The sequence below is a fragment of the Triplophysa rosa genome, linkage group LG5 (assembly GCF_024868665.1).
Source record: "Triplophysa rosa linkage group LG5, Trosa_1v2, whole genome shotgun sequence".
Classification (NCBI taxonomy): Eukaryota; Metazoa; Chordata; class Actinopteri; order Cypriniformes; family Nemacheilidae; genus Triplophysa; species Triplophysa rosa.
In genome coordinates, this window is record NC_079894.1 from 27165944 (window position 1) to 27179043 (window position 13100).

Genomic DNA, 13100 nt, shown 5'->3' on the forward strand with positions numbered 1-13100 from the left:
AAATCTTAATTTTTGTCAAATTGAGTAATAACGAGATTAATGCGACTTTACTAAAAATGACTTGCTGTGTTTACTCATTTTAAGCAAACCGCAATCTCAATACATTTTGTAACATTTATAGCAAGACATTAAGTATTACAAATGTCATAGAGTTTCAGAAGAGAAAAGTCAATATTATTGAAGATCTCAGTAGGAATTTCTCATCAAATGTACAAAATCCAGATTATTTTACCTCTATAATCAGCATTCATTATAGGCATTCATACTCTTTGTGGATTTGAATTATTTACTTGAAATAACTATCTAATATATTTTTATTTCTCCTATAAGCAACATCTGAGACTTAAAAGAAACACAACCGAGAACTCCATCAAATCTGCTGAGCTATGAAAGAGCAACATCTGAGCAATAACATTGTTCCTCTGGGAAAATTACTTTTTTTAAGTTTATTTGAATGAAAAACTCAATAGGTGGTCTACTTTTCACGCAGTTGTTCTCAAGTTTTGAAAGGTATGTGACAATATTAACACAGTCCCATCGCTGCTCTCTACACTCTTAAAAACTTTTGTGCTTCAAAAGTTTCTTTGATGCCATAGAAGAACCCTTTGGTTCCACAAAGAACCTTTAACATGAAGAACATTTCACAAAAGGTTCTTTGTGGTGAAAAAAAGTTCTTCAGATTATAAAAAAGGTAAGAAAGAGATGGTTCTTTAAAGAACCTTTGACTGAATGTTCTTTGTGGAACCAAAAATGGTTCTTCAATGGCATCGCTGTGAAGAACCTTTTAAGCACCTATATTTTTAAGAGTATACATAAAAGCTGTTTGTTCGACCGGTGTAAACCAGCAAACACACATTATGACAAATAAGCACTAATATCTCTCTTAAGCCATGAAATAATCATCAGCTCATTCCTCATGTATAGTGTAATGAAGAAACACTCACACACACACACCATACACTCAACAAACACAAAACACACACCGGGAGCTCGAGACAAAGCCTGAAGGAAAAACAGTCAAATGATTGTGAGTCTTTAACAGTCTCTTAAATGTGTGTTTACACCGACTGTTCAGAGGATCCCAAATTATTCAAATGAAAATCAACCCCCCTTCTCAATTGTATAATTTGTAAGAACTTTTTCTATTTTATTGATCCCATAACAAACCCTGACATTGATCGGGGTCAATAAAGAGAATCTATCTAAAGAGAATTGATTGAGAATCAATAAAGATTTCTTTGAAGTTTGTTCATTTACAAAGAATCAATGGGATATTTTGACAAACTATAAACACGTTACATTCAAATGTGACAAAGATGGATTTGAATATTGCAGGTGAATTCCGGTCACGCCCGTCATTTATTCAGCGATCTTTATCAGCGGCTCAGAATGGGAAACACAACTTTTGCCTTTAGGGAGAATATCAGATCTGTAGCAGCCTGTCGTGAAAGCGGAAGAAAGTCTATATAAAGAATTATGACCTCGTTTTATTTTAGATGGGAAATGTTTCCAACAGCAATGACTTTCAATAAAGGTGTCTTATAATAAAAAACACGTTTAATGAAACACGTTTAATAAAAGAATTTCATTAAACCTGACAGCAAACACAAAACCCTTGTGGATGCATTGCTTATTTCACAAGGACGCACACTTCTTTACTTCTATAGCTACATATTGACCGTACAGCATGTTTAAATGTCAGAATTCACATTACATTCTAAATGACACAGAATACATCATCCTAAAAAATGAAACTCTAAAATAATGTACTGTATGTACTTCATACAGATGGAGGAACGGCGTGTATTAGGTTTTACATTTCCGTGGTAATGGTAAAGAAAGCTCCAGCAGTCTGGGAGAAGCAGTGGCCGCCCGGGCAGCAGGACTGACGCTGTAAGGGTCATACGCCTCAAACAGGGCCTGACGGGTCTTCGGTCGAGCCAGAAGGCGCAGTCTCTCGCTGGCTGAGGTCTTCAGAATGTGATTTGGAATCGGCCAAGACACCGGCCGGTCGAGAGCGTGCTGTGGATGGACCTGTTTAGGAGCTACGAATGGAGGACAGGGAGAAAGGGAGCGAGATAATGAACTCACTGACTAACCAAATAATGAAAGATAATATTCAAAAAATAAAAAAGGATCTAGGAGCAATGACCTAACCAATGCACGTCTGCTTCACATCACTCTCATCGCAGCTGTTGTGTGTGTACATCTGCGTGATAAACATTTGCCAATGACTTTAATATTTAATATCTTTATTTATCCGTTTCTTCTTATTATTGACATTCATTTGCACTATTGTTTAGGCAATATTATAAAAGAAACTTAAATGTAAAATGACTATACTTATGTCACAAAAAGAACAGTACTGTATGAAATACTTCTCGATTGAAATGTGACATTGTTAAACTAGATTTAGATTTTCTTAATGTTCTTATTTAATGAAATACTGCCAAAGGAATACAGTTCAAGTGTTAAGCTTTTGTTTTGTGCAAATATAACATACTGTAAATGAGGTTAAAAATGAATAAAAATCATAAGAAAAATGAATTATCATCATTATTGACAAATTTTGACAGAATATTGTATATCCATAGAAAAGCTTTGAGTAAAACACTAAAGTAAACAAAATAATCTACAAAACAGTCTGTATGGAGTCTATAGGTCAATTTAAAGTTGTGGATACAGTATGTGAAAAGGTGGCAATATGGACTCACAGGCCAGCTGCAGTAAACGTGGGGATGGTGTCGCCGTGGGAACGGTCACTGTGTGGCCACTTGATTCAGCACTGAAGCCGTTCAACATCATCTTCATCCGTTTTGGCTGCGCCAGCTGACAGATCCTCGGGCTCGCTCTGACAGTTTGAACTGCAACACTCAACTGCGAGTCAGCAAGACAATGAAATCGATCATCTGTCACCACTGAGCGGAGAAAAACAAACTCTGTGGAATGTGCTTGAGGGCTGTTAATAAAGCTGATTTACAACTGCACTGCAAAAAGTAATACCTTAGATCTACTCAATACAATTATGGCAACAGATTACAAGCCATTTTTTTTTATTAAATACAACTTTAAATTTCACTATAAGAAAGAACACTATAAAATCAGGGAATTTGAGTACATTTTGATATCTAGAAACATTTGTGAAAACAGGACGCAAATAAACACTTAATCTACAGCATAACTGCAACACACAGACATCAAGAATCAGTGTATGAACCCCAATAATGGTGACAATCACCAAGTGAAAATGTTATACTGCAATGCATGGTGGGTAACATCATAGTACAAAACTCATTCATGATTCCCAGCATGCATTGCGGTTTATCTGTTTTTCTGAATTAGTCTGTTTCTACTTTTGAACCTTTTTATAAATGTAGTGGAGTTAAATTATGATATTTGTCTTTCAAATGTAGTGAAGTTAAAGTACAAGTACTCTGAAAAAATAATACTCAAGTAAAGTACAGATACTCAAAAAGTGTACTTAAGTACAGTACTCAGGCAAATTTACTTCGTTACTGTCCACCTCTGCCTATAAGCAACATCTGAGACTTAAAAGAAACACAACCGAGAACTCCATCAAATCTGCTGAGCTATGAAAGAGCAACATCTGAGCAATAACATTGTTCCTCTGGGAAAATTACTTTTTTTAAGTTTATTTGAATGAAAAACTCAATAGGTGGTCTACTTTTCACGCAGTTGTTCTCAAGTTTTGAAAGGTATGTGACAATATTAACACAGTCCCATCGCTGCTCTCTACACTCTTAAAAACTTTTGTGCTTCAAAAGTTTCTTTGATGCCATAGAAGAACCCTTTGGTTCCACAAAGAACCTTTAACATGAAGAACATTTCACAAAAGGTTCTTTGTGGTGAAAAAAAGTTCTTCAGATTATAAAAAAGGTAAGAAAGAGATGGTTCTTTAAAGAACCTTTGACTGAATGTTCTTTGTGGAACCAAAAATGGTTCTTCAATGGCATCGCTGTGAAGAACCTTTTAAGCACCTATATTTTTAAGAGTATACATAAAAGCTGTTTGTTCGACCGGTGTAAACCAGCAAACACACATTATGACAAATAAGCACTAATATCTCTCTTAAGCCATGAAATAATCATCAGCTCATTCCTCATGTATAGTGTAATGAAGAAACACTCACACACACACACCATACACTCAACAAACACAAAACACACACCGGGAGCTCGAGACAAAGCCTGAAGGAAAAACAGTCAAATGATTGTGAGTCTTTAACAGTCTCTTAAATGTGTGTTTACACCGACTGTTCAGAGGATCCCAAATTATTCAAATGAAAATCAACCCCCCTTCTCAATTGTATAATTTGTAAGAACTTTTTCTATTTTATTGATCCCATAACAAACCCTGACATTGATCGGGGTCAATAAAGAGAATCTATCTAAAGAGAATTGATTGAGAATCAATAAAGATTTCTTTGAAGTTTGTTCATTTACAAAGAATCAATGGGATATTTTGACAAACTATAAACACGTTACATTCAAATGTGACAAAGATGGATTTGAATATTGCAGGTGAATTCCGGTCACGCCCGTCATTTATTCAGCGATCTTTATCAGAGGCTCAGAATGGGAAACACAACTTTTGCCTTTAGGGAGAATATCAGATCTGTAGCAGCCTGTCGTGAAAGCGGAAGAAAGTCTATATAAAGAATTATGACCTCGTTTTATTTTAGATGGGAAATGTTTCCAACAGCAATGACTTTCAATAAAGGTGTCTTATAATAAAAAACACGTTTAATGAAACACGTTTAATAAAAGAATTTCATTAAACCTGACAGCAAACACAAAACCCTTGTGGATGCATTGCTTATTTCACAAGGACGCACACTTCTTTACTTCTATAGCTACATATTGACCGTACAGCATGTTTAAATGTCAGAATTCACATTACATTCTAAATGACACAGAATACATCATCCTAAAAAATGAAACTCTAAAATAATGTACTGTATGTACTTCATACAGATGGAGGAACGGCGTGTATTAGGTTTTACATTTCCGTGGTAATGGTAAAGAAAGCTCCAGCAGTCTGGGAGAAGCAGTGGCCACCCGGGCAGCAGGACTGACGCTGTAAGGGTCATACGCCTCAAACAGGGCCTGACGGGTCTTCGGTCGAGCCAGAAGGCGCAGTCTCTCGCTGGCTGAGGTCTTCAGAATGTGATTTGGAATCGGCCAAGACACCGGCCGGTCGAGAGCGTGCTGTGGATGGACCTGTTTAGGAGCTACGAATGGAGGACAGGGAGAAAGGGAGCGAGATAATGAACTCACTGACTAACCAAATAATGAAAGATAATATTCAAAAAATAAAAAAGGATCTAGGAGCAATGACCTAACCAATGCACGTCTGCTTCACATCACTCTCATCGCAGCTGTTGTGTGTGTACATCTGCGTGATAAACATTTGCCAATGACTTTAATATTTAATATCTTTATTTATCCGTTTCTTCTTATTATTGACATTCATTTGCACTATTGTTTAGGCAATATTATAAAAGAAACTTAAATGTAAAATGACTATACTTATGTCACAAAAAGAACAGTACTGTATGAAATACTTCTCGATTGAAATGTGACATTGTTAAACTAGATTTAGATTTTCTTAATGTTCTTATTTAATGAAATACTGCCAAAGGAATACAGTTCAAGTGTTAAGCTTTTGTTTTGTGCAAATATAACATACTGTAAAAGAGGTTAAAAATGAATAAAAATCATAAGAAAAATGAATTATCATCATTATTGACAAATTTTGACAGAATATTGTATATCCATAGAAAAGCTTTGAGTAAAACACTAAAGTAAACAAAACAATCTACAAAACAGTCTGTATGGAGTCTATAGGTCAATTTAAAGTTGTGGATACAGTATGTGAAAAGGTGGCAATATGGACTCACAGGCCAGCTGCAGTAAACGTGGGGATGGTGTCGCCGTGGGAACGGTCACTGTGTGGCCACTTGATTCAGCACTGAAGCCGTTCAACATCATCTTCATCCGTTTTGGCTGCGCCAGCTGACAGATCCTCGGGCTCGCTCTGACAGTTTGAACTGCAACACTCAACTGCGAGTCAGCAAGACAATGAAATCGATCATCTGTCACCACTGAGCGGAGAAAAACAAACTCTGTGGAATGTGCTTGAGGGCTGTTAATAAAGCTGATTTACAACTGCACTGCAAAAAGTAATACCTTAGATCTACTCAATACAATTATGGCAACAGATTACAAGCCATTTTTTTTTATTAAATACAACTTTAAATTTCACTATAAGAAAGAACACTATAAAATCAGGGAATTTGAGTACATTTTGATATCTAGAAACATTTGTGAAAACAGGACGCAAATAAAAACTTAATCTACAGCATAACTGCAACACACAGACATCAAGAATCAGTGTATGAACCCCAATAATGGTGACAATCACCAAGTGAAAATATTATACTGCAATGCATGGTGGGTAACATCATAGTACAAAACTCATTCATGATTCCCAGCATGCATTGCGGTTTATCTGTTTTTCTGAATTAGTCTGTTGATTGTCACCGTTGTTGAGGTTCATACACTGATTCTTGATGTCTGTGTGTTGCAGTTATGCTGTAGATTAAGTTTTTATTTGAGTCCTGTTTTCAATTTTCTCCCAAATTTCAAATCGAAAAAAATTATGTTTGCATTCATATGCAGAAACTGAGAGAAACAAGTGAAAATAACAGAAAAGATGCTCTGTGTTTTTTTCAGACCTCAAACACTGCAAAGAAAACAAGTTCAGATTCACTTTTAAGCAATACAACAGTCATATTTCTACATGTATTTAGGAAAAGTTGAACATTATTTCTTTTTATGTAATAACCTTGATTATGATCACACTTTTCATGTGTCTTGTCATGCTGTCAGTCTTTCACATTGCTGTTGGATGACTTTATGTCACTCCTGAGGTTTGATTTAGTTGAAAAACAACAGACATTTGATTGGAATGTCCACAATACATCTAAAAATGACGAATAAAGATATAAACATTCGAAACTTACAGTCTCTCACTTCTACCAGTACAGATCAATGATTTCATGACATCATTCTGCATTTCAGTTTCTCATCAGATTTTTGGGCCAGACATGCTCTGTAGAATATGAAGTGAAATCCAGCATCATAAGATAAAGTGTATTTACTCACAGGGGCCAGCAGTGGCCGGTCAGGCTGCCAGCCTTCGGCGGGTACACGGGGCAATGCCAGAGAACAGATTCTTTGAGAAGGACGTGCTTTCAGCGCGGCTACACTAACCACCCATTCTGATGATCTTCTTTAAAAAAACAGACAAATTCCAGTATAGACATACAGTACATAGATGACATACTGGCCACCGAATGGTACATCAACACCGCTGCCATATTGGGAAGGGCACATAGAAGTGAATGGGGGAGCTGTGGGGTTTTTTTTGGACATAAAGTACAAAAACATTCTATATCTTTGTATGTACAGTGTGTGTTGTCAGAAAATTATTTTTGGCATAAGGAATTGTCAAGGTCAAGAAATATAACCATTACTTGTAATTTCCTCCTGTTTACTTAGATGTGTTTGTGGCGTCGCTGTGGATACCAGCATCATCAGCATCACAAGCTTTTCCTTCACTTAAAATGCAACTTCCAATAGATTTCACCCGAGAGAACTGGATTCATATTTGCTTATTGATGAATTACAGCTGCAATTATCAGATGAGAATTAAATCCTGAGACTTCTGTGTCTGAATGAAGCCGTAAGGACCCTCAGTACATGAAGACTGTGAGAGGTGTTACTGCCTGAAGATGATTATTGTTGTAGTTCGGTTTATTGCCTGTGTGTTGTGTATAGTTCGGTTTATTATACACTTAAGAGCCGCTGTGGAAATGAAGTTACTGCTTGGCCATTTTAACGAAGATAAAATGAATACGAGCGACTAAAGTGCCTTGACTTCCGTTGCATGTGCACATTAATAATGTTTAGGGGTAATATAACATGCAAAATGTGTACAACACTCCATTTATGTTAATTTATTCTTAAAAAGAAAGATAAAAATACTTGCAGGGGTATGCGTGTTTTATATACTGTACTGTCTTTTTGGGATACTTATTTTTGATCGCTGTATTTCGTCACATATTTCTGAATAACTGAAACTGTGCAATTGATTGTTGTCCCCATCTCACTTATACGAGGCTTGATAAAAATCAGGCAATGGAATAACCCAGAAAAAAGTGTCGATTCAAGGGTTTCCCTGTTTCACGCCTCATACGTCACAAAACACGTTTTATTAATTTTTCAGAATTAAAGATCGGGTATCATGCTATGTCATGCATTCTGACTTCTTTACACTGTTAACGGGCTTCTCATGCTAACATGGTCAACTTGTTATAAAACGAGTTGGACGTATGACGTAGTATTTTGGTACTTGATACACTACCACACCAATCCAACTTGATTCAGAAAGTTTTTTTTATAATTCTGGATCCCTGTGACTATTCCTTTTATTGTCCATTCTCCCGGAAAAGCAAGGCAAGGCGAAAGAAAGAGCCATTAATGTGATTATGTGTTGCTTGCTCGTGCTGTAGTTCCATCCCACTCTCCCCACTAGTCCCACCTCTAGCAGCTCGTGTTTTTCCAGAAATAATCGTACAGCTGTATCTCTCTTTTATCAATTTGATCAAACTAAATACTCTTCGAAGATACGACGTATGCAATACTACTGTATAGGTACTCAAGATTAATATGAGATTGGCAGAAACTGCCTGTGATACGCGATCTTTAAGTATATGTGATCTTTTGAAACGAAAAAAATCGGAATAGATGCTTATCAATATTAGAAATAATTAGAAATAATCTTAATGAAAAATAATTCACCCAAAAGGCTACATGACATGCATGGACTCTATATTCTGTCTTCTGGTCACTACTTGTTTCAGTCACCTATTCTCAAAGAAACGGCCCGCTTGTTTGTTCTGGGCGAGCTGCTCCAAGCGAGAAGTCGTTTCTGTGGAGACAAATTTAACATATTTATAGAAAATATATTCCAATAAACAGGAAATAAAACAGAACAGTAGTAAATGCAAAATAAGAAAACATATTCTCAAGTCCCAGTGAAATTAAAAATATCATTTGAGTATTTTTTCCTGAAATATTGCAGTGTTTATTGTAACTAGTTTATCAATGTGGGTAATTTTCTTTTTAAAATTCATGTGCCCTCATAATCTTTAGTTATACATTAAAGCACGGATTTTAAAGTTAGACTTTGAATTTTGATGTCAATTCCAATATTGCACACACATATACAGTATTACACAAAGTATTTAGTTTAATTACATCAAAAGTAACTGTAATTAAATTACAGAAAAAATCTCTTTACTTTAGTTTTCAAAGGAAAAGTAATTAAATTACAGTAACTAACTACTTAGTAACTAGTTACACCCAACAATGCTAAGAAGTAAGCTGTCGTGTTTACAACGGTTGCTATAAGAATTAATCACGATCAACGAAACGCTTAATTCTTAAAAGTATAGGAGGTTCATGGCATAAAGTTATAATCATTGTTGTTTCTTGTAACTTTTGACACGTTCGTGAATTTACACGGGTCTGTTACTGCAGGGACATTTCCACGCCTATAAACATGACGCGGCAGAAAGCAAAACGTGATTGGTTGCTTTACTGTCAGTCATATGGCCTCTTGGGCGGGCCTTGGCCCAAAGAAAGCGGTGATAAGTTCCGGCTCTCACTAAAGCCTTGGCGTTTTGAGTATGACGTCATCACGCAACCGTGTTTTTTGGCAATTTTAACAATCATAGGTAGTTTAGATGGTTAGAGTAAGGTTAGGGTTAGGGTGTGGGTTAGGGTAAAAGTTTCGTAAGACTTGAAACACCAAGGATTTAGTCAAAACCAACAAGCCACGCCCACGGGAAACACCAATGATTAGTGAGAGACGACATGTTCCAGACCTAGGGTGCTTCTCAATTCTTAATTATACATCCTCGTTTCCTTTCCTCGCGTCTTAGCTCCACCCCTTCGGGATGCGAGGGAAGGGAGCAAGGAAAAGAAGCGAGGACGGAGGAATTAAAAGAAGTGAAATGGCATATCCTCGCTCCCTTTAGCGTCGCTTTAAAGCGCCGTCAGTTAATGATGACTGTACACATTGCACATTGAAAATATAAAAAATAATTTAGGCGACACTGCACGATCTGTTCCACGCTTGCGCACCTTTGTACCGCGCCTTTCACTACTGTCCACTTCTGGTCTCATGTCACTTGTGTGTGCAAACTATGCGTTCTTTCAAGTCTTGTCAGTTTGAAATACTCTGTATCGTTTCACCAGACTTGTTTGTAGTTCTTTCTTCATGTAAGTGCAGATAGTCTAAGCATAAATGCATATTATGTTCCTTATTGTCTTCTGTAAACACCATTGAAGGGATTATTTTCCTCATTTAGATTATTTAGATAGATATATTAGTTTATATAGACCCATGCTAATACAAAATTACTCAATTTAAAGTTAACTAACATTAGCAGCTTTTAATAAAAAAACGACACAAACCGGCTTTGACAATACTACGGACCTCAGATCGAAACACAGCAAGTTAAGTAGGCCTAATGCCATACAGCAATGAATCGCAAAGGGGAGATGGAGGAAACTGAAGGTTTGCAGTAACAGAAAGACTCAGACTTTATTCCACATGTAACCAAAATCGTGTATGTTCATGTAACAACTCCTTTATTATTTTGGATTAGCAACCACGTAAACACATCGTAATGCATAGCGTAAGATACATTTAAAAACATCAAAATAGACCCGTCGTGAACTGTTAAATGAAAAACACAATGTAGCCTACAAAAACATGCCGCCAGTTGTGCCGTCTGGCCGTCAAGTGTTTCATCGAATGCTTGCGTAATACCAATAGTGTAGGGAAACCGTGATGTGATCTACTACGTAATCACGCGCATGCGCAGAACGGATCGTGCAGGCAACCCGGATCGTGTACCGACAACCCTCTCTTTCACTCGGAAATGCGTCAAAATACGGAAGTAAAAACCATCGCAACTTCCGGTTCACGGGGACTTTAAATTTAAATGATACAACCTTCAGACATAAGTTGGATGTTTTTCCAATATAGAAAATCAAATTTAAACTTTCTATTCACACAGGCTTAATGGGTGTTGTTTTAAAGACCATTAGTTGTCAAGAGTGTGATTCTTGAGAAGTGATTTTCATACCAAAAGTCGTCGTGGGGTTCTTCTTCGACTCAGCTGGAAGTTCATCAAGCCAGTATACTGAGCGCCTAAAAACATTCAAACAAAAACAAAATATTTTACATCAAATCTCACAGATAAATGCTCAGTTTTAGCAGTGGATTCTCAGCACATGCCATCCTTAAATGCGCAGTTTTATAGTCACACAGTGTCATGGAGCCCTCTTGTGGCCACATGTGTACAGTTCAAGCAAATGCAGGTCAAATAACATCAGATGATGTCTTTCTATCTTTACCTAATGTTACTAATGCACAAATTTGACAGTTTAACAAATGTAATCAAAAGAGGTACAATAGATATAATATTAATATAACAAAATCTTAGGAAAATATTACAGCAAGATTTCAATGTAAATGTGTGCCTTTCTTTTAGAATCAGAAGGAGTTATATTACTAATGTTTACACACACACACAAACAATTTGACTTGGCGACAGGAGCTTCTAGTGCAGAAGAAAGTATACACATGGTGCAACAATAGTGCAAACATAGATGAAAGAGATACATTAAGATAGAAAAAATGAAATAAAATAATAATAATAATGCACTATATAAAAAAGTGAAAAATATAGACAAAAAAACAACATATAATTGTTTAAATGAATGTACATATGTGTTATTTAAAGGTTTATCGTATGGTTGCTTTGAAATCTTTTCAAATTTTAGAATCTTTGTATTTGGCTTTTTTATCATATGCCTAAAAAACAAGTCAGTTCTGTAAGGTTAAAACTACTTAGAGCCTTGGTCAAGTGGAAATGGATTACACGGCCAACAAAAAAGGCTACAACTTCTAACTTTATTTTTGACGCATCAGAGTCACGGAAGACAGGACAATTTGCACAAAATCTAAAAGTTGATGTGTGTAAATAAAGAACCTTGCTGGGTTCCAGGAGCTCATGTAGCAGCATGTTTGTGTACCTGTCTGGGAATTTAAGCAGGTTGGGTTTGGGGTGAGCGAGCAGGTCTATCTGTGAGGTCATGTCTTATGGACAGATGAAGCACATCACTGATCACCTGCTGTAACACACTGAAGACTTTATCTGGAGAGATAAACCTGCTGAACTTTAACCTGTAAAAACACATCAAAATATCTTGAACTGAACAGCAGAAACGATTAACTAAAAATACAGAAGCCACAGAGCAGCCTTGAGACTGAATGTGCATTTATAACAAGAATTTCCCCTGCAGTTTATTCATTACACAACACCACAGAATGACGATAGGCCTATACATACCATACAGGAAAATTAAATAAGGTTTTATTGTAGTAGCCTGTATACTACCATATGTTTACTACAAATATTATAGTTAGAACAGTGAGACAGTATTTACAAAATTAACGTTTGCATTTAGCCTAGCGCTTACCTTTCCTGGTGTACACCTGTAAGCGGCGCTTTAACGCGTTATGTCGTTACTGTAGCAACGGATGACGTCAGGACGCCAACAAGCTGGATAATTCGTTGTTCATTTTTGAAGAATCACATCATGCGAAGCTTTTCAAACAAAATATAAATATAGGAAAATAAATAAACCTGTGTTTATAGACAGACAGAAATGTAAAATAAGAAAGCTTTAAAATATGTCACTATTGTAAAAGCATGAATAAAATAAAACAAGTGCAGCTATTTTCATTTGGAAGACTATTGTATCACAAGTCCAAAAGACAAATAATAATCAAATACAACATTTATTGAAATATATAAAAAAGGATTGAGGTCTTTTAAACAAAACCTTTCTGAGAAAGCTCAGACCAACAGCAGCAAGTTTTATGCCTGAAAAATATCACCACGGTCAAGCAATAACAAGGACAACAGCAGAGATCAG

General features: G+C 36.3%; 2 protein-coding genes across 2 annotated transcripts; both read right to left on the bottom strand.

Annotated features, from left to right (window-relative positions):
- Positions 1–1590: 1590 nt before the first annotated feature.
- Positions 1591–3047, bottom strand: LOC130554822 (testicular haploid expressed gene protein-like). Its single transcript, XM_057334691.1, has 3 exons — positions 3041–3047; positions 2715–2918; positions 1591–2045 (listed from the first exon to the last, which is right to left on the bottom strand). Exons 1-3 carry the CDS (start codon positions 3045–3047, stop codon positions 1807–1809), a joined length of 450 nt encoding a protein of 149 aa, XP_057190674.1. The 3' UTR covers positions 1591–1806.
- A 1749-nt stretch (positions 3048–4796) lies between these two features.
- Positions 4797–12754, bottom strand: LOC130554943 (testicular haploid expressed gene protein-like). Its single transcript, XM_057334856.1, has 7 exons — positions 12642–12754; positions 12195–12345; positions 11243–11307; positions 8952–9015; positions 7188–7314; positions 5921–6083; positions 4797–5251 (listed from the first exon to the last, which is right to left on the bottom strand). Exons 2-7 carry the CDS (start codon positions 12254–12256, stop codon positions 5013–5015), a joined length of 720 nt encoding a protein of 239 aa, XP_057190839.1. The 5' UTR covers positions 12257–12345; positions 12642–12754; the 3' UTR covers positions 4797–5012.
- Positions 12755–13100: the final 346 nt, after the last annotated feature.

Bases quoted from the DNA above. Each gene is read 5' to 3' on its own strand.
- LOC130554822 (XM_057334691.1), bottom strand. The intron at 2,046-2,714 runs GTGAGTCCATAT...CTCCATTCGTAG, and splicing joins ACGTTTACTGCAGCTGGCCT to CTCCTAAACAGGTCCATCCA.
- LOC130554943 (XM_057334856.1), bottom strand. From the start codon at position 12,256: ATGACCTCACAGATAGACCTGCTCGCTCACCCCAAACCCAACCTGCTT. The intron at 9,016-11,242 runs GTATGAAAATCA...TTGTCTCCACAG, and splicing joins GAACCCCACGACGACTTTTG to AAACGACTTCTCGCTTGGAG. The intron at 5,252-5,920 runs GTGAGTCCATAT...CTCCATTCGTAG, and splicing joins ACGTTTACTGCAGCTGGCCT to CTCCTAAACAGGTCCATCCA.